Source organism: Peromyscus californicus, unplaced genomic scaffold (genome assembly GCF_007827085.1).
Source record: "Peromyscus californicus insignis strain IS unplaced genomic scaffold, ASM782708v3 Scaffold_12__1_contigs__length_115047231, whole genome shotgun sequence".
Taxonomy (NCBI): Eukaryota; Metazoa; Chordata; class Mammalia; order Rodentia; family Cricetidae; genus Peromyscus; species Peromyscus californicus.
The window spans coordinates 2,065,482-2,086,995 of record NW_026294413.1 but is presented as its reverse complement, the minus strand read 5'-3'; the positions used below and the strand labels follow the sequence as shown (position 1 = coordinate 2,086,995).

Genomic DNA, 21,514 nt, shown 5'->3' with positions numbered 1-21,514 from the left:
TAAATTAGTGAGATGGGTTCATTGTCTTAATTATTTTTGTTTTATAAGATAACTGGAGAGATGGCTTAGTTGGTTGAGCTCAGTTTCCCGACTCCATATAAAAGACCAGGCATGGTGGTGCATGTCTGTAATCCCAGTGCTGAGGAAGCAGAAACAAGAGGCTCCCTAGGGTCCAGTGGCCAGTCACCTGAGTTGTTGAGCTGTGGGCTCAGTTACAGACCCTGTCTCAAAATGAGATGGAAAGTGGTAAGAGGGAAACAATTAATTTCAGCCTCTGTCCTTCACATGTTTGTGTGCTTGTACCTGCAAACATATGTGCACATACACATGTAAGCATATAACACAGAGAGGGAGGAGGAGGGGGAGGGAGGGGGAGGGGGGAGGAGGAGAGAGGGGAGGGGTAGGGGGTAGGGGTAGAGGGAGGGGGAAGGGGAGGAAGAGGGGGAGGGGGAGGGGGAGGGTGGAAGGGAGGGGGAGGGGGGAAGGGGAGGGGGGGGAGGGGGAGGGGGAGGGGGAGGGTGGAAGAGAGGGGGAGGGGAGGGAGGGGGAGGGGGGAGGGAGGGGGAGGGAGGGGGAGGGTGGAAGGGAGGGGGAGGGTGGAAGGGAGGGGGAGAGGGAGAGGGAGAGACAGAGAGAAAGAGAGAGAAGGAGAGGGAGAAAGAGAGAGAAGGAGAGGGAGAAAGAGAGAGAGAAGGAGAGGGAGAAAGAAAGAGAGGGAGAAAGAGAGAGAGAGTATGTAGTATGGAATATGATACTGTTAATGCTCTAAATTAGTTTTTTTCCTCCCAAACTAAAAGCTTAGTGTAACTTGAAAGTTTCTCTCTGGGTTCTGCCAAGCCCCCATAGTCCCACAGCCCACTTATAAAATAATCACTCAGAAGCTTATATTACTTATAAACTGTATGGCTGTGGCAGGCTTTTTGCTATGTAGTTCTTATATCTTAAATTAACCTATTTCTATTAATTTATAAGTTGCCACGTGGCTCATGGCTTACCGCTACTTTACATCTCGCTTCTCATGGTGGTGGCTGGCAGCGTCTCCTGACTCAGCCTTCTACCTCCCAGAATTCTCCTCTCTCCTTATCCTGCCTACACTATATTTCCTGCCTGGCTACTGATCAACCAGCATCTTATTTATCAATTAATCAGAGCAACACATTCACAGCATCCCCAGCACTTCCCCTTTTCTTTTTTTCAAAAGCGAAGATTTTAACTTTAACATTGTAAAATTACATATAACAGAACAATTATCAAGCAAAAATTACAGTTACAATATCTAGTCTATGTATAATATCTAGTCTATTTGTATTTGGCAAAAATTAAAGAAGATATTCTATCTATCCTATATTTGTAAGTCTAAGATTTCATATCTAACTTATCTTTTATTATGACTAAGGAAATTACAACTATGTAATCTTCAACTACATCAAAGACCTCAGAAGGATATAATATTACCTGAGAAATGGGAGAAGGATGCAAGAAACTTTTGGGAGTCTTGAGAGAGTAGACAGAGACAGCTGGCAGCCTCGACAGTTATTCAAAGTTCCTCTGTAAAGTTGGGGCATCTGTCTTCAGCCCACAGGCCTAGAGTCTCTCAGTCACTTCTCTTTGTGTCCTGTAGACTGTCTGGCATTTTCCTCTGTGAAGCAGGAACCTGAAGGACCATTTTGCCAAGCAAAGTTCAGTGGTCACCTTCCTATGGGTCCTGCATGTCCAGTTGATCAAGCAGTCCAGGCAAGAACAGTTTCTTGCCCAAATGGCTATTTTTGCCAAGAAGAAGATAAACTCCACATAGAGTGTCTCTGATGCCAATCCTCCTCTCTGAAGTAAATCAGTGCTGCCAGGAGCAGACATGTCTCATTGTCTAGAAAGTCTAAATTTTTAAAACATTTTAAATGCCATATTCTGTAGTGTTTGGAGTGTTTGGAGACTATCTACCTACTTGAATTATATCTATGTGTACCTAGAAAACTTAACATGACTGTAGTGTGACTTTCATAGAAGCCTAATTATTAATCTGTATTTCTTAATTATCCATTACAATCTAAATGAGTTACATAAACATAATACCTTAATCAAGAGTAGAAATATATATATATAGTAGAATAAAATCAACTCTAAATTTGTATCAATAAACTAAAATCCACAGCAATGTAAAACATTTTAAACAAGTTGCTCTTTAAAAGTAGGTTCAATAATCCACCCTTTTATCCTATCATATCTATATCCTATATTTCCATATGAGTTAGGCTTTTTAAGTTTCTTAAGTCTCCTTGTAAATTTTAGACTTTACCCATTATCCTGATTCCTCCCTAACACACAACTGTGGAGATTTGGATTTGGGTTGTATTGATTCTAGATTGACTTTTCTAGTTAGTCCACAAACCTAGAATAGCTCACAGTTTACATACGTGTCTTTGGTAGTCCTCTCCAGCAGTGTTTTGTAGTTCTAAGCCTGAAGGTTTTATGTGTCGTTCATTAATCTTTTCCCCTAGACATTTGTTCATTCCATGCTTTGCTGTGTTAGCCACTTTATAAGTTTGATTTGCCATTTATTTGTTGCTCATGTAATAGAAACAGGTTATTTGTGTGCATTGGTCTTAAACCAGGTATCTTTTCGAAATCTTTTTAAAAATTTATATCTTTAGTAGATCTTATGCTGAGTGAGAAACCATCTCAGATGCAGAGGTGGAAAACACTGTTCAGCTGCTAGGAACCCACTTATACCAGTTGATCTTGAGATGCCCCTGTTTCCTGAGAGACCATGGCTCCTTGAGGGTGGAGATGAGGTCTCAGCCTTTTGCTGTTCAAACAGCTAGGCCTTTGTCTTTCATTAATATTTCATCAATATCCAACAAATTTTGTTAGTTAAGTTGTTATACTTCTACATTAGTCTTTTAGTTTAATTACTTTTGACCTACCCATCTAGGTTATGTTCTTAAACATAAGTAAGTCTATCCCCTCTTAACTTAAATGGGTAACCCAGATGTTTCCCCCATCTGATATGCTTTAGGTTTTTAAAAACTATTCACTTTCCAATTTTCATGAGCTTATTTGTATTAGATAGTTTATGTATATAGGGTTGTTTTAACAATTCTATCTCCAGTGGGGACCAAGCAGTATCTGTTCACCCTGCCTCATAAAGACCCAGTGACAAACCAGAGATTCTCCTGGGAAACAAGTGAATTTATTAGGTTTACTTATAGAGCTTGAGTGAGGGGTTATGGGCAGAAGTGTGGGTGACCCTAAAGTGGCCACATTGCAAGGTCTGTATCTAGCGTGAATGATGGCTTTCCCATGACGGTGCAGATGAGGCCCCCTTCTTTTTTATCTTTTCCAGCCTGTACACTCTAGACCCTCCCAAGACCCAAAGCCACAGGTAATTAGGGCAGAATTATATACAAGTGGCTGGGAAGGATGGCTGGAATGTCAGGTGAGGGTTCAGTGACCCTCTCTAGCCCCTCGTTCTATGAGGGAACGTCAGCAGTGAACAAGCACAGCTGTAGTGACAGTTTCCTGCAGACATACAGCAGTTTGACTCACAGGACAGTGTCGTGTAATAAGCGTAGTTCACAGAAATGAAGTCCATTTTTACCCTGTCTCCTGGAACTCTGTGTTCTGCCCTTAGATGATGTTATCCATTTCTTGAATGTCTCTCCACAGTCTGGGAAGTATATCTGTGCATGTCAATCACCTGTTAATTTTCATATCATATCAGCTGTTCTATCCTGTGTCCTTTCTCAGGTGTACACTGGCAATGTAAATAACTCTGCTCTGTTTTATGTCCTCATGGCCATGATTCTTAACTAGAGAACCACTATCATTCCCCAGGCTGGGTTCAGGGATCCTCAAGGGCATGCATTATCATGAAGCCTCTTGAGGAACTAGTAGTGTGGCTCTATCCCATTCAGCACATGTATCTATAAAGGGTTATAGTCAAAATAAAATAGCTCTCAAGGATAAGAATCATCTTTTCCTCATAAGTGTGTTTTATTCATGTTTCCCAGTGTATATCATTACGTGTTTTTTAAAAATGCTTGATAAATTCCCTGAGCTTTTAATTTTGACTTTGCATGTATGGATATTTTGCCAGCATATATGTATGTGTGCACCACTTGTGTGCCAAATTCCTTACACTTTTTAGAGCAATCAAGGAGACTATATAGAATTAGAGAAAACAAACACTTGATTCTGTATTTGAGTCTTTTTTTTTTTTTTAACAGTTTCAAGTGCTTTTTCTGATTCTTAGTTATTTTGACTTTATTTCTTGGAGACTAAATGTACTTTTACTTCCTTGCCAACTAGAGTTTAAATAAAGAGGTTGAGAGTTATTTTGAGGGATTAAAATATTTTTAGATGTACCTCATGCAGCTACCTTGGAGTCTTAGAAGTAAAATGCCAGTCTCCTGGCATCTGATAACTATAAAATTTTCCTTTATTACTTGAAATGATTTTTGAGTTTAGAAAGGCTTTATTCCCAGAAAATGTTTCAGCCATATATTTGCTACTTTTTTTATAGCTAACTATGCCTGTTGTAAGTATGATTTTTTTCACCAGCCATATAAAACATTAAGATGCTACTTCTATTGGCTCTCTGGAATGCATGGAGAAACAGAATAACAGAATGCCTTTCAGTGAGGCTGGATAGATAGCTGCTTGGTGCTAAAACTAGTGACTCAGAGCTCTTAAAACAAGTCTGTGAACCTAAAACATGTGTTCAGAAATATTTGAACAACTCTGAATGATTCATCTCCAGCTGAGTGTCGTGTTTTCTCCAGTAGCCCCAGTTCATTTCTTCTTATCACAAATGGAGAGCATCATGGTGTATTGTGGACTAGCTCCCAGCCATTTTTTCTAGTTTTCTCTAACAAAATAAGCCAGGGTAAAGTTATCCACATACAAACAACAATGTATTGGTGATAGATTCATAAACTACCACTCCCTGACTAACAGACATTTGATAAGAACAGCAGACTGGCTTGGGTAGTGATGGTGTCACCGCTCCATTGGTGACCAGAAGGCATGGCTCTGGCAGCACTGATATTTCCTTGCTTTCACAGTGGCTTCTGACCTTTTAGCCATTATTAAATGATACTCATATGCCGTCTGTGTGCTTGAAATGCAACATGAGAATCTTTTTCCTCAGATATTTTTGCTTGTAATATTTTATTGTATTCTAAAATTGTAAATATACTTTTCTTCTGTTAATATCAACGTAATGTGTGTTTTGAGAGCTATGTGTATTCTCTGAGGTCTTGATATTAAAAATCAAGAGAAGTTATATGGGGAAGCATTAACAGGTACACCCTCACTGGGGATTTCTCAAGTGTTACCACTCTCAGGTTTTAGGTGATAAACACGGCAATGCTCTGTGGCTCAATGAGAGGGAATGCTCGATCCAGAGAAGAAACCAGAAGGTGGTAGAGGAAGCACCAAGGTAAGAGTCACCTCCTAAGAGCACCCATAATGCTTTTAAAGATTTTCTGGATTATATTTTTTTTATTTGCTAAAATTACCTTAATATAAACTTTAATGGCTATTTCTATATTAATGATTTGTAATCTGTTACCTAATTTCCCTCAGTACTTCAGTCCATAAGAATGAGAAAACACTTGAAAAAGAAGTAGGTTTTTGTTAGAAGAGAGAGTTGGATAGATAGCAACTGTGGCTTGTTTAGGCTTTGGGGTTGTGCAGAACCTGCCAGTGTCCCTGGGATGCCTGGAATAGATGTGTTTCTCATGTGAAAGACACATTAATAAGGTTGGTCCTGTCTCCCTGCTGCAGAAGTACTTCTAGACACAGTTCTTGAAAATCCCTTGACTCTCCAGAGCTCCTCTGGTGGCTCCCGGCAGCTGCAGTAGGTTTTGTGAGGCTGTTTCACTGACCTTCATTTTTCAGTTAGTACTAGGTTGGTATTTGTGTATATCCTGGTATTCTCCTTTTTCTTAAAATCCCCAGTTAACATTGAATATGGTGGCAGTACCTGGGAGGCAGAGGCAGGTGGATCTCTGAATTTGAGGTCAGCCTGGTCTACATAGAGAGTTGTAGGCCACCTAGAGCTACATAGTGAGACCTTTGTCTAAATAAAACCAAAAAGAAAAATGAAAAATATTCCCAATTGAAGCTGAGCATGGTGAAGCATGCTTATAACCTTAGCATCTCAGAGGCGGAAGCAGGAAGTTCACCGTGAATTCAAGGCAGCCTGTGCTACGTAGTGAGTACCAGGACTACCAAAGGGTACATTGCAAGACCTTGTCCTACAAATCAAAATTAGGCAACCCCTCCAAAACTAAAATACAATACCCAGTTGAATGTATGTAGTTGTTTTGAATTGCCAAGCACTAAAATATGTATCTAATTGTAACTTTAATGTGCAAAGCCAACATGCCTTGATAGAGTGTGTATAGTATCTCAAAAGAGTATATATGACTATGGGTCAATTTTAAATCACAATGTAAAATTAATAGCTATTTTAGATACATTAGTTAAAAATACGGGGGTAGTATGGTGGTCTAAAAATATGGTATGTTAGCTGGGCGATGGTGATACACGCCTTTAATCCCAGCACTTGGGAGGCAGAGGCAGGTGGATATCTGTGAGTTCGAGGCTACCCTGGTCTACAGAGAGAGATCCAGGACAGGCACCAAAACTACACAGAGAAACCCTGTTTCGAGACATCAAAAAAACAAAAAACAAAACAAAACATGGTATGTTAATTCTTTGACATTACTGTCATTTAGTGTTGGGGGGTGTCTACATCACCTCCCTTGATTCTCTGTCCTGTGACTGCATTGCCAATTGAGTACATAGAAACTGTGCTGCTACTAGGAAAGGTTTATGGTATAGGAAAGGATAAGACCAGAAAGGCAAAATTGAGTAGCGTTATTGGTGGTTGTTTTCCAGATTTCTCTATGCCTTTATTTATTAGGGCACTGCAGAACTATATTTATAATAAGAAAGACCTTAATACCTGAAGCTACCAAGTAATCCCAATATCACCCTCAGGGGAGGATAGAGTACACTTTCCATTTACTAATCAGGTAGGCTCTGTCCCTATGGCAATCCATATGACTATTGAAGGCTTTACTCTGTCAGTTTATATGGAATTGAAATATAATACTAGTGTTAAAAGACACCACAGGGTTGCATGCAGCTCAGCCTTCAACTTAAGGAATGAGACAGGAAAGTGCCCAAGTCTTTGGCCGAAAAACAAGGGATGGGATGACAGATTAAAAGCATCTTAAAATGTTAAAAAAAAAATCAGCCAAATGCACTCTAGACCTTATTTGTATCTTGATTCAAAGGAAACTAGTCTTTATAATGATATTTATGAGGTAGTCGGAAATTTTGAATACTGACTGAATACTAATTAAACACTGACAGGCTATAAGGAGTTCTTGTGTTACAAAAAATTAGTTGCAAGCATAAAGAGATGGGAGTTTCTTCTGATGAAGCAGTCCCTAGCTTCAACTTTACTTAAACAAACAACCCCAAATTCCCCAGACAAACAAAAACGAGTGAGTTGGGTAGGAAAGTGGGTGTGTAACATAGGTAAGCCAAGTGTGGCTCTTTATAAATGATTATGTACCAAAGAAAGGCGCATACAAGTTCAGCATCCCATCCCATCATGAATATTATACAGCATGTCTGACAGATATTATCGAGGGATTGCATCAACCTGCAAATAGAAATGTAGTTAATGTTGATCTCTTGTGTAGAACCAGAATCTAAAATACTAGTTATTTGACATTCTCTCTCTCTATCAAACACACACACACACACACACACACACACACACACACACACACACACACACATATATGTATATCTATATCTTCATTTAAACAATTTTTAAACAAGCATTTACAATGTTGGTTGAAAACATTTTAGCTTGAACTGCCTGTGGAGAATGACAGGTATGAGAGGTTTATTCGATGCAGAAAGGTACTGTTGACACTGAATTAGCAAATACCAAGCTGTTTTTCCTAGGGAAAATACATGTTTGGGCTCCTTGAGCCTCAGGCCTTAGCATTTTCACATAACATGCAAATATGACTTACATACTTGGTCAGTGTAGAACCTTGCTTTCTGTATGTTCAGGTTGAAGAGCACCTTAATTAACAGTAGTGCAAGACTGTAATGTATTTCTTTCTAGGCTTACCTCACATGTAGGCTTCCTCCATGAGACATTTCATGGCCATCATGCTCCTAGGAGCCCAATAGCACTTAAGCATGAAAGTCAAAGATCTCTCAAGCAGTGAATCGCCCCCTTTCTCTTTGTCTCTCTCCTTGGGGATGACAGTGGTTAAATATAAGTCCTAGAATAGGAAGGCAGAGCAATTTGTTCATCCTCAGCTTTTGACAGTTTTCTTCTCTCTGCTTGTTCATGTGTGCATAAAGGTGCTACACATATGTATTTTTAAGGGTACATAAGTTATCGTAAGTAGGCAAGTTTGCACATACAGAATCTATGAAGAATGAAGATAGTATATGTCCATTTCCAAAGTTATTTCCATCTACTTTTAGCTTGAGGCAACTCCTAGTATATATGTTCAGTTTTACTAGGTAAAGGTTAGTTAGTTCATTTTAGAAATGAAGTTGTAGGGAAATGTGAAAGGATGAAATGTTCCATAAAATTTTGATGTTGGATTGGTGAAGCATGACACAGTGTGTGCTATGAAGCGTGATCAGCTCCTAAACTGGTACAAAAGGATCTATGTAGCAGTTTTATGTAAGCCCATAAAAGATTACTGGAGGCTTTGCTCCGAGTGCTTCGTCTCTTTGTAGCATTTTTCTGGATCATGAGACTCGCCGAGCAATGGGAGAACAGGCTGTGGCTTTGGCTAAAGCTGTGCAGTATTCCTCTGCTGGAACTGTGGAATTTCTCGTGGACTCCCAGAAGAATTTTTACTTCTTGGAAATGAACACAAGACTCCAGGTAACAATACCTCTTTTTCTTTCTCTCCATGCTCTGTGCCCCTCCTCATTCTTTTTCTTGTTTCGTTTTGTAATAAAATTTAAAAATCAGTGCCATAAACTTAAATATTTTCTTTCTGTACTTGTGCTGAGACACCTGCTAAGGAGATTAAGCAGCCCACTGACTTAATTGAAAAAATTTTATGTGTGTGGGTGTTTGCCTGTATGTGTGTATGTGCACCACATGCATGCAGTGCCCTGAGAGGCCAGAAGAGGGAGTCAGATTCCCTGGAACTGGAGTTACAGACGGTTGTGAGCTGCCATGTGGGTGCTGAAAAATCAAATCTGAGTCCTCCAGCCCCTCACTCTGTAAACTTAAAGGCTCATGTTTAGACTCCTACTCAGTTATTATTATTCCCGATACTTGATACTTCATGTGTATATATCATGTGTGTGTGTGTGAGAGAGAGATAGATACATAAGTATGCCACAAGCAAGTCTTTGAAAGAAATTTTCAGATACAAAGTAAGGAAAAAAAGATCTCTATGGATGATGGATCTTTTCTTACAGAGATTTGTCATTGTTTTGTTTTTGCTGCAGGCTCATGTGTAATAGTATTTTGTGGCACTAAGGGTAACCAGTTGAAAGTGAAGCTTCTTGGGCTTCTGAGGGGTACTGAACCCATCTGCAGTCCAGCCAGGGGCTGATTCTCTTGTATATCACTCTGACCTTGAGGGTGTGCTCCTTGGTGGCCTCCCCTCCCCATGGAGGAGTGTAACTAGAGTTTTCCTGCCTGGCCCAGGGTCAGGGCAAATCTCTCTCACCTGCCAGTCCCACAGCCACTCAGACCCAACCAAACAAACACAGAGACTTATATTGCTTACAAACTGTATGGCCGTGGCAGGCTTCTTGCTAACTGTTCTTACAGCTTAAATTAATCCATTTCTGAAAATCTATACCTTGCCATGTGGCTTGTGGCTTACTGGCATCTTCACATGCTGTTTGTCATCTTGGCGGCTGGCAGTGTCTGTCTGACTCAGCCTTCCACTTCCCAGCTTTATTCTCCTCCTTGTCCCTCCTATACTTCCTGCCTAGCCAGTGGCCAATCAGTGTTTTATTTATTGACCAATCAGAGCAACACATTTGCCATACAGAACATCCCACAGCACTTCCCCCCGCCTTTTTTTTTTTTCAAAAAGGAAGGTTTTAACCTTAACAAAGTAAAATTACATATAATTTGGGAATTTGGGCGTAGCTTCTCTTACTACTTCCTGCTGGAGGGGGGCGCTGTATCTTATGGGGACACAAAGAAAATTTTAGGATCATGGAGTAGTCCGTGAGGGTGTATCGTCTGAGCCAGTCATCTTGAAACGGTTCTGGATGTTGAATCATCTGGGCCATGGTGTCATCGGAGACCTTTCAGGGGGTCTTGGCTGGTCAAACCTGATGTATCTTAATCTTGAACAAATCCATAGCCTCTGACTTTCTGTGGGAACAAAAGCAGAGACTCTTTTCCAAAGCAACATATCCTTATATCCAAATTTTGAAGTCAAGGTACCTTTAAAATATACATATTGACATAACTCAACAGCTTTTACAATCAAATGTTTTTCTGCAGTTAAAAATCCCAAAGACAACACAATCCAGATTCTCTGTGTAATATTCATCTTTATGTGACTTATTTTTTTTTATTAATTTTACTCTCTTTAAAGATTTTATTTTTAAAAACTATGTATTTCTTTATATAACTGTATATATTCCTTTTTCTCTCTCTTCCAAGTCTACGTATATTTTACACACATTTTAAACTATTACATCTGAATCTGTCTTATTGTGAATCTATTGCTTTAAACTGCAGCAACTGTGGCTGCTGGCTCCGCCCACCTCAGCTTCCCAACATGGCTACATTTATCACCAGCTCTGGGAGCTATCGTGGGTCTATGATTTTATCCAAGCAGCGTATAGTCCAGAAACCTCTTTTTTTGTTTTGTACCTGCAAAGTCTAAATCCACCGTGCAGCTTAATGTGCCACTTGCAGAGGCCTCATTCCTGCCATACTGCAGGTCGAACGCACACTCCAGGAAACCACAAGTAGCTCAAACCAGCAGCTGCCACTCATTTGAGAGAGACAATTAGGAACTGTTTTTAGCAACGTTTTAGAATCTTTTTCTCAGTTTTTAGGTGGAAACTCTTGCCATCACGTTGGATGCCATTTGTAGCTAGAGTTTTCCTGCCTGGCCCAGGGTCAGGGCAAATCTCTCTCACCTGCCAGTCCCACAGCCGCTCAGACTTGACCAAGTAAACACAGAGACTTATATTGCTTACAAACTGTATGGCCGTGGCAGGCTTCTTGCTAACTGTTCTTACGGCTTAAATTAATCCATTTCCATTAATCTATACCTTGCCACATGGCTCGTGGCTTACTGGCATCTTCACATGCTGTTTCTTATCATGGCAGCTGGCAGTGTCTCTCTGACTCAGCCTTCCACTTCCCAGCTTTATTCTCCTCCTTGTCCTGCCTATACTTCCTGCCTAGCCAGTGGCCAATCAGTGTTTTATTTATTGACCAATCAAAACAAAACATTTGCCACACAGAACATCCCACAGCAGAGGAGGTTTCTCTATGTCCTCTCTTGTGATGATCTTTCACCTTTATGGCTGTATTTTTCAATTGCTCAGTACGACTAAAGGAGGAAACTACATCCCTGGTGTTACTGTGCACCTGGAGTGCACATGCCTGTACAACAAACATGGCACCAATGCTGTGCCTGTATCCCTGCATGCTCGTCTGTTGGGTTTTGGCTGATACTTCTTTCCTGTAGTCTTACTCTTTGATGTTTTTTTGTTCTGTTTTTGAGACAGGGTTTCTGTGTAAAGGCATTGGCTGTCCTGGAACTTGCTTTGTAGACCAGGCTGTCCTGGAACTCACAGAGATCCTACTGCCTCTGCCTCCCCAGTGCTGGGATTAAAGGCGTACACTGCTTCTTCCTGGCCTCTTAAGAACATCCTCTCCTGTTACCTAATCCCAAGTAACTATAAGTACAGGTTCCAAGCTGATGGCTTTAAGAAGTACATTATATACATGTGAGTGTGTGCCCTGACTCACCCCTGCCTGTCTTGTCCCCTAAGTGTGGCCTGTGCCTTGCCACTGTCTTATCTTTTCCTTTCTAAATGACACATGGCAGTGCCTCCCTGACCTCAAGAACATCAGCAGTCACAGGATGAGCCTCAGCTGCAAGGGACTTGGCAGATGAGCATGCACATCAAATACTAACTAGTCCCATGAGTGTTATCACCAAAGTCTTAATCTTTGAGAGTAATATGAAAAAATTGCTGGTAGAGTAAAAATCTACCTGTCAAATAACAGATTGATTTTCAGCAGAAGTGATGTTTTTAGCTGTATTTTGAGGCCAGTATCCTAAACATCTGTAGCATTTATTACTGACAGTAGTTGGATACTCCTTTTGAAATTGTATTTCTTAGCTCATATTCTCTTTGTGTGAATATCCTTACAATTTTGCCTTTTGGATATGAATTTGATTTTTTTATTACAGTAATAGTTTTCTAATAAAGTGAATCTAATTAGATAATGAGCTAGGAAATCATGTTTTTTATTAAGATGGGGACTTCATTATGCCATGGTGAGAATAGTTGCTTGCTAAGGAATCTAGAAAGAAATTTGTGGTGAGAGAACATTTGTGTTTTGTTCTACAAAGACAAGATTGTTGGGTTAAGTACATGTTATCATCTATGAAATTAACAGCCAGTGTCTTTTATAGGGCAATTTGTAACTGTGTCCCCTACTCCCTGAGACAAGGTCTTGCTATGTTTTCTGGACTGGCCTTGAACTCCAGGTCTCTAATGATACTCTTGCCTTAGCCTCCCTAGTAGCCAGCTACGTGTATTACCACACCTGGCTCTTGTGGTTTTCTTTGTTACCTCATCTGTTTCTGGCTCACTTGTTTTAGCCCATTGTTTTTTAAAACTTGCCTCACAGTCTTCTACATCAGGCACCTCTCTGTAGTTGGTTGAAATCGTTGCAATACCTCAGTGCCTGTCTGCTTTTATCATGGATAGCTTGCCAGGAAATTCTATCACCTCAAACATTACAGAATTTCTTTGGGGGTTGGGGGAGCTGGAGGTGGGGAGTCAAATTGGTAGAAAATTTCATTGTGTTAGTTCTGACAGTACTGAATCCTGTGCTATTTAACGTCACCCTTTGATACAGTTCACTCCCAGTTAATATTTATTCACATTTCTTTTTTTGGATTTATTTGCTATGACTGTGACCCTGCCAGTTAGCAAGAATAAATGAGTTTTGCCTTCTTAGCATGTGTTTGTGTGTAGGGGGTGCTTGATAGTAAATAGGACAGAGTCATGAAGAACAAATCTTGGACTTCTCACAATATTGAGGAGGCCTTTCTTGCATGTTCTCTTTATGCTTATGTAATCTTGGCAGGTCTGGAACTTGTTGCAGGTCAAGATGCCTTCACACTTGCTGTGATCCTCCTGTCCCTGCCTCCTGAATGCTGGGAGATTATATGTATGTGCCACCATGTCTGCTTTAAAATATTCTTTTTTTTGATAGAAACTTTTCTTCTCTTTTTAATAAATTTACTTTCATTATTTTAAAGTGTGTGTGTGTGTGTGTGTGTGTGTGTGTGTGTGTGTGTGTGTACACGCATGTGCCTGTAGAGGACAAAGGCATGAAATCCCTTGGAGCTGAAGTTACAGGTGGTTGTGAGCCACTTGATGTGCTGGGAATTGAACTCCAAGAGCAGGAAATGTTCTTAACCCCTTACATTTTTTTTTAAACAGTGTATTTTCTCTTTCTGATTTCTTTTTTTTTTTCTTTTTTTTTTTTTGGTTTTTCGAGACAGGGTTTCTCTGTGTAGCTTTGCGCCTTTCCTGGAACTCGCTTTGGAGACCAGGCTGGCCTTGAACTCACAGAGATCCGCCTGGCTCTGCCTCCCGAGTGCTGGGATTAAAGGCGTGCGCCACCACCGCCCGGCCTCTTTCTGATTTCTAAGATGAGATCTAATGCTTAAAGCACACACCAAATTCTGCAGTTCCTGCAATCTTCTTTTTCTTTAATTAGTGTATCAGCTTGAGCAGAGAGGGCTGTAATTTGCTTTGTTCCTTTCTCTTGAAATTTCCTGATGGGCCAGTCACTTTCCCAGCTTCAAGCCACTTGTGTTGTCTGGTAACAGAATGTGAGCAGCGTTTTCACTTGGTGGATGTCCCTAAGGGTGACATTTGAACTGACAAATTTTGTTTTTCTAGAGATGCCACTGAGAGTCACCAAGTTAAGGCATGGATTCTTGGGTCAGATTTGTTCTCAATATGGTCAGCTGATGGTAGAACATCCTGCACATCCTTAGATCCTTTTACACTGAGCAAAGTTTGCATGATCTCCTCCTCTCTTTCTCTCTCCCTGCTCCTTATCCCTCCATTCTCCCTGTGGTTGAGAAGGTCAGATATGCCCATAACTCTTGCATAAGGCCTGATTTAATACCTGGTGGGTTCCTATTGTGTGGTACAAGCCTCTCTGCCTGTGCATCCTACCAGCCCTTGCTACATGAAGTTGGCGTCTGGGCTCTGATGCTCTGTGAGCAGGTGGCTCTTCCTCACCTGAGTCAGAAGCCACTTGATCCCCAGCATGGGCATAAAAGCCTCATCACCAGTCACAGGCATTTCCCCTTCATCTGTTGTCTGTCTTCTTGACTTTGTATGTTGTTATTTTCTGATAAAAGTTTTGTTTCTAAGAGGTTGAGTTTTAAAACCTTCTCTCTGATGTAATTTGTGTCACTGTGACAGTTTGGGTTGCCCCTATTCTATGATAAACCAAACTCTATCCTCCATGTTTTCTTCTAGAACTCATTTTATATTTCATAATGGAGTCTCTCTGGAATAAATTTTAAGACACTCAGTTGATTCAACTATATCACATATCTGTTACTTTAGAAAACCTTTCTGCTTGTTTGGGGGCTAGTGCTCTAATGTCTTGGAGATTATGTCATATATTATAGTTCAGTATCCAGGAGAACTATGTTTTTATTTTTACGTGTTTAAAATTTAGTTTATTAGATTCTCTTATTTACATTTAATAAAAGAAAAGGAATTAAAATAATGATGTTGCCAAAATATTGGAAAAATATTTATAATTTCCCAGATATAATTTGTAAGAAAAATGATTATGAAAAACATTTTGCTATTGGTTTTTATTTTCTAATTTGACATACTGTATTGTTTCCCTGTAATAAACTTCATGGGAGTTGACTGTCTTCCCCTAACTCTTCACTTCTGCTGTCTTACTATTGTTCTCATTAGCCCTCCATTTGTCTTCTTATCTGTAGGTACGGCTCTCCTGGTTTACATATTGATATTTTAACTTGGATGCTCAGTGTAATGGCTAAAGAAACTCCATTTCATGCCAGGCATTCATCTTGGTGTTGGTGAAATTATTAAGGCCACTCCACGTAGTTAAAAGGAGATTTATTTAATGGCGTAACTTACAAGTTAAGGGATAGGTAGGTCGCGGGGTCTGGGGAAGGTGAATCGCAGTCCAGTGGTGTTCTCTGGAGCTCTGCTTGTCCCACCTTCACCGTCCAAGGTCCCAGAACCGAGTGAGTGCGCCGCCCATCCAGATCTCAGGTCTCCAGGCACCTCCCTTGGCCCCGCCTTGTAGGCGTGACAGTTGCCGAAGTCTCAATGGGGGTTGGAACTTCCAGATCAAAGCTGGAACGGCTACCCACTACATCTTGGTACCCACTAGTCATCTGTCTCTTCTCTAGTCCTGGAAGATAAGTCCCAGTAACCCTAACTCAGTGACCTCCCACTCTAAAATGTATAGCCATGACCATCTACTTGACGGCTTTTTTGGCTTCTGTAACTTGCTTATGCACATAACCAAAGATTGTTTTGAGTTGCCTTAACCATTTAATTTGGCAGAACAGACCAGGTTTTCCTTGCTTACATAGGTATTGAATGCATTGTGTTTTCGTCCTCTTTAAGAAACCTTTCCCATGCCCCTCCTTCCTGACATGCCTGAGATTCAGCTCTAAGGCTATTGTCCTGTTAGTACCTAATCAATAAATATTTTAGTTATAATTAATTTGAGTCTATGGTCTTTTTGCAGGGGTCATAAACTTCATATCACTCAGCACCAACATCTTAACCACAGCTCACCATCAGTGAGCCCTTTGTTTTTATTCACCAGATGATCAAGAATTCATACTTTATCATACCTATGGGTACTGTTTTCTTGTTAGCTATTCAAGTGGGCAATAGAAAAGGCTACCCTTACATGTTAAGAACATTTTACCTTGTTACAGAAGTTTGGGGTTTGAAATCAATTAGCATGTTGCTTCTTTTTGACCCAATATAAACCCTTGAGTAACTATTAAAACATACAAAAGAAAACAGAGAGGAGGAAAGGCTCTTTAAACTTAATGTGCTGTGTAGTGGTGAGAGGGTGATGTGTGTGACGGTGGAGCAGGGGATGGAGAAGGGACTGAAACTTCGGGCAATGTGGTGGCTGCTTTATCAACTTGACACAAACTGGAATCATTTAGGAAGAAGGAACCTCAATTGAGAAGATTCCTCCACTTGGTTGTCGTATGGATATTTGTGGTACTTGTTTTTGGATTCATGATTGATGTGTGAGGGCCTCTAGGCTGGTGGTCCTGTGTTCTATAAGTAAGTAGACTGAGCAAGCCTCAAGGAACAAACCAGTCAGCAGCAGCCCTCCATGACCTCTGCATCAGCTCCTGCCTCCAGGGTTCTTGCCCTGTTTGAGTTTCTGGCCTGACTTCCTTCTGTGATGAACAATGATTTGGAAGCATAAGCCAAATAAACGCTTTTCTTCCCAAGTTGCTTTTGGTAAATGATGTTTTCCTGTGGTGTTTTGAGTGTAGACTTCTGAATTGGAAATATTGATGCTGCCATGGCAGAGACATATAGTTACACATTTGCCAGCTACCATGGAATGCATGGCTCCAAGAGTGAGCCCTGATGTAAACTGTGGGATTTAATTACAGCGTATTGATGTTGGCTCATAAATTGTCACAAGTTTCCACGCTAATGCTTCATGCTTATAGTCTGGGAAAGCTGGATGGAGGAGGGAGAAGGGTGTATGGGAACTGTTCTGACAGTCTGTTAGTCTAGAAACCAGCATCTACTATGAAAAATCAGCTCTGTTAAATCTGTTGTTATATTGTGAACGACTTCATGTATCCTTTCTGAATCAAATTAAACATCATTCTGAATAAAAATTTCAATTGGAATCAAAATATTCTACATCAGTGATGCCCTCTGAAACAAAAATTCTTGCATCTTGCATCGAATTATACCTGCATTACCTGCCCTATTTCTTTCTCTGTTTTCTCTCTTTCCTTTTCCTCTTAGTTTCCTTCCTCCTTCATTCTGTCATGTCTGAACTTTTGTCATTTCTTTCTGATAATTTTCTCTTTTTCAATATTTATTTTATTTCGTGTGTGTGTGTGTGTGTGTGTGTGTGTGTGTGTGTGTGTGTGTGTATGCCTGAGTGTATGTCTGTGTACCACACATGTGCTATGGAGGCAGAAAGGTATTTAAGGCGTGAGGTCGAGGAACTATAGCCTGGTTAAGCTTTTAGGCTTTTGAGCAGCACAGTTCAGCTGAGATGCATTTGGATGAGGACTGGAAGATAAGTCCCCAGTAACCCTAATTCAGTGACCTCCCACCCTGAGATGCATTTGGACGAGGCAGGCTTCCAGTCTGAGGAAACAGGATCAACTGAGGAATTGGCAAGGTGAGGTAGCTGTGGCCTGTTCTGCTTCTCTGATCTTCCAGCGTTTACCCCAATACCTGGCTCCAGGTTTGTTTTTATTAATAAGACCTTTTAAGATTCTTGCTACATGCTGTAGCCCCTCAGAGGTCAGAAAAGGGTGTTGGGTCCCCTGAACCTGGAGTTACAGACAGTTGTGAGCCACCCTGTGGGTCCTGGGAGCTGAAACTGCATCCTCTGGAAGAGCAGTCAGTGCACTAACTGTTGAGCCGTCTCTCCGGCCCCTGCGGGAGGCAGAGATTAGCAAGAGCGAGAGAGCCATGGACTGCTGCAGCACAGCTCATGCTTGCTCTTCCAGTGGTTCCCAAATGCCTTCTTGCCTAAAGTATTCTAGTGTAAGTATCAGATGTTATATAATTTCTTATGACTGCTGCACTGTGCCTTTTAACGTATAATTACTGTTTTGTTTAGAAGGTTTTAATATTAAATTCCATCTTGGATCATGTTATATCTTCTACTTTGAAGATCTTTTATAAGGCTGCTGCATTTTTCTTTACACATGTGTGTGTGTGTGGCATGTGCCGGTGTATGTTTGCATGCACACATATTTTTGTGTGCATGTGAGGAACTGAAATTGACATCAGGTGTTTCCTTCAATCAATATCCACCTTATTGAGGCAGAGTCCTCAAGGCTGGACCTTGAGCATGCAGGTTTTGGCTAGTCTAGCTAGCTAGCCAGCTTGTCATGGAACCCTGCCTCTGCCTTCTGAGTGGTAGGATGACCAACAGCTGCCTCACCTGTGTGGTTTTTATGTTTTTTTGGGGGGGATCTGGACTCAGGTCCTTAACCTTGTGCAAACTGATTTACCCTCCGGTCCATCTCCCCAGCCCTTCAGATGTTGCTTTATCTTTCTTCTAGTTGCTTTCTAAGTTTAAAAACTACTTTTGAATAATGCATCTGTGGTTGGAGACATGGCTCAGTTCATACAATAAGACCTGGGTTCAATCCCTAGAACTCAGATGAAAAAAACAGGCATAGTGGCATTCCATGAGCTCATTGTCCCCGCACTGGAGAGGAAGAGACAGGTGGGTCTCTTGGGCTTGCTGACCAGCCAGCTTGGCCTACATGGTGAGTTTCAGGCCAGTGAGAGACCCAGTCTCAAAAGGTGAATGGTGCCCAAGGAGCAACATCTGAGAGTCTTTGACACACATATGTATATCCATTCACTCACACTCTTATAAACACCTACCTATGTGTGCATGCACTTGTACACACACATACACACTTATGCACATAAATGTCAGATGACACAATCTGATATGCTTGTAATGTGAAAAGGTAGTCCTCATTAATTATTGATGTCACAATTTTTCTCTTTTAAAGTAATATATATATATATGTATTTTCTATTCTTTTTTTAATACATTTTTTTATTAAGAGATTTTCTATTCATTTTACATTCCAACCACAGATTCCCCTGTCCTCCCTCCTTCTCTTCCCAGCCTCCCCCCCCAACCTACTCCCCCATTCACACCTTCTCCAAGGCAAAGTCTCCCATGGGGAGTCAGTAGAGCCTGGTACATTCAGTTGAGGCAGGTCCACGCCCCTCCTCCCTGCACCAAGGCTGTGCGAGGTGTCCCACCATAGGCACTGGGCTCCAAAAAGCCAGCTCTTGCACTAGGGACAGGTCCCCATCCCACTGCCTGGGGCCCCCCTATACAGTTCAAGCTAAACAACTGTCTCACTTAACCAGAGGGCCTAGTCTAGTACCATGGAGGCTCCTCAGCTATTGGTACACAGTTCATGCGTTCCACTAGTTTGACTATTGTCTCTGTACTTCTTCCAGTCATGGTCTTGATATTCCTTGCTCATAGAATCCCTCCTCTCTCTCATCAATTGGACTCCTGGAGCTCTGCCTGGGACCAGGCCGTGGATCTCTGCATCTGCTTCCATCAGTCACTGGATGAGGGCTCTATGATGACAGTTAGGTTATTCAGCAATCTGATCACCAGAGTAGGTCAGCTCAGGCACCCTCTTGACTATTGCCAGTAGTCTATGGTGGAGTCATCCTTGTGGATTTTTGGGAACCTTCCTAGCCCTGTGCTTTTCCCTATTCCCATGGTGTCTTCATTTATCATGGTATCTCTTTCCTTGCTCTCCCACTGTGTTCCCTTTCCAGCTCAAACCTCCTGTTCCCCTAAGCTCTCATCCCCTGTCCCTTGCCCTCCATTACCCCTCCTCACCCCTAGTTTGCTCATGTAGATCTCATCCATTTCTCCATCGCTGGGCGATCCATGCGTCCTTCCTACAGTCCTCCCTGCTAACTACCCTCCCTGGAGCTGTGGGGTGCAGTCTGATTATCCTTTGCTTTACATCTAGTATCCACTTATGAGTGAGTACATACCATGCTTGTCCTTCTGAGTCTGGGTTACCTCACTCACGATATTTTCTAGTTTCATCCATTTGCCTGCAAACCTCATGATGTCATTGGTTTTCTCTGCTGAGTAGTACTCCATTGTGTATATGCACCACATTTTCTTTATCCATTCTTCAGTTGAGGGGCATCTAGGTTGTTTCCAGGTTCTGGCTATTACGAATAATGCTGCTATGAACATAGTTGAGCATGTATCCTTGTGGTATGATTGAGCATTCCTTGGGTATATGTTCAAGAGTGGTATAGTTGGGTCTTGGGGGAGATTGATTCCCAATTTTCTGAGAACCACCATACTGATTTCCAAAGTGGCTGTACAAGTTTGCATTCCCACCAACAGTGGAGGAGTGTTCCCTTGCTCTGCATCCTCTCCAACATAAGCTGTCTCAGTGTTTTTGATCTTAGCCATTCTGACAGATATAAGATGGTATCTCAGAGTCATTTTGATTTGCATTTCCCTGATGACTAAGGATGTTGAGCAATTCCTTAAATGTCTTTCAGCCATTTGAGGTTCTTCTGTTGAGAATTCTCTGTTTAGCTCTATAGCCCATTTTTTTAATTGGACTGCTAGGTATTTTGATGTCTAGTTTCTTGCATTCTTTATATATTCTGGAGGTCAGATGAGAGGTTGTTGAAGATCTTTTTCCATTCTGTAGACTGTCGTTTTGTTTTATTGACCATATCCTTTACCCTGAAAATGCTTCTCAGTTTTGAGAGGTCCCATTTATTAATTGTTGTTCTCAGTGTCTGTGCTACTGGTGTTATATTTAGGAAGTGATCTCCAGTGCCAATGCATTCAAGATTACTTCCTACTTTCTCTTCTATCAGGTTCAGAGTAACTGGATTTATGTTGAGGTCTTTGATCCACTTGGACTTAAGTTTTGTGTATGGTGACAGATATGGATCTATTTGCAATCTTCTACATGTTGACATTAGTTATGCCAGTACCATTTGCTAAAGATGCTTCCTTTTTTCCATTGTACAGTTTTGGCTTCTTTGTCAAAAATCATATGTGTGTGGATCAATGTCAGGGTCTTCAATTCCATTCCATTGGTCCACATGTCAGTTTTTATACCAGTACCAAGCTGTTTTTTTTTTGTTTTGTTTTGTTTTGTTTTGTTTTTTTTAAAGTAGCTGTATAGTAGGACTTGAAGTCAGGGATTGTGATGCCTTCAGAGGTTGATTTATTGTACAGGATTCTTTTCACTATCCTGGATTTTTTGTTTTTCCATATGAAGTTGAGTATTGTTCTTTCCAGGTTTGTTATAGCTGAAGTTTTCCTGTGTCCCACCTGGCCCATGGTCAGAACAAATCTCTCTCCCCGACCAGTACTGCAGCCGCTTGGACCCAAGTAAATACACATAGGCTTATATTAATTAAAACTGTTCAGCCATTAGCT

General features: G+C 41.0%; 1 protein-coding gene across 3 annotated transcripts in view; it reads left to right on the top strand.

Annotated features, from left to right (window-relative positions):
- Window positions 1-21,514, top strand: part of Pcca (propionyl-CoA carboxylase subunit alpha) — a 359,494-nt gene that overhangs the window by 134,685 nt on the left and 203,295 nt on the right. For 2 of the 3 annotated variants that reach the window (XM_052732382.1, XM_052732381.1), the window contains exons 11-12: window positions 5,343-5,437; window positions 8,788-8,938. In XM_052732382.1, the coding sequence (XP_052588342.1) occupies window positions 5,343-5,437; window positions 8,788-8,938 (246 nt within the window). Of the gene's footprint in view, window positions 1-723; window positions 1,735-5,342; window positions 5,438-8,787; window positions 8,939-21,514 lie in introns of those variants that run through there. The other variant, XM_052732383.1, reaches the window with a different exon arrangement.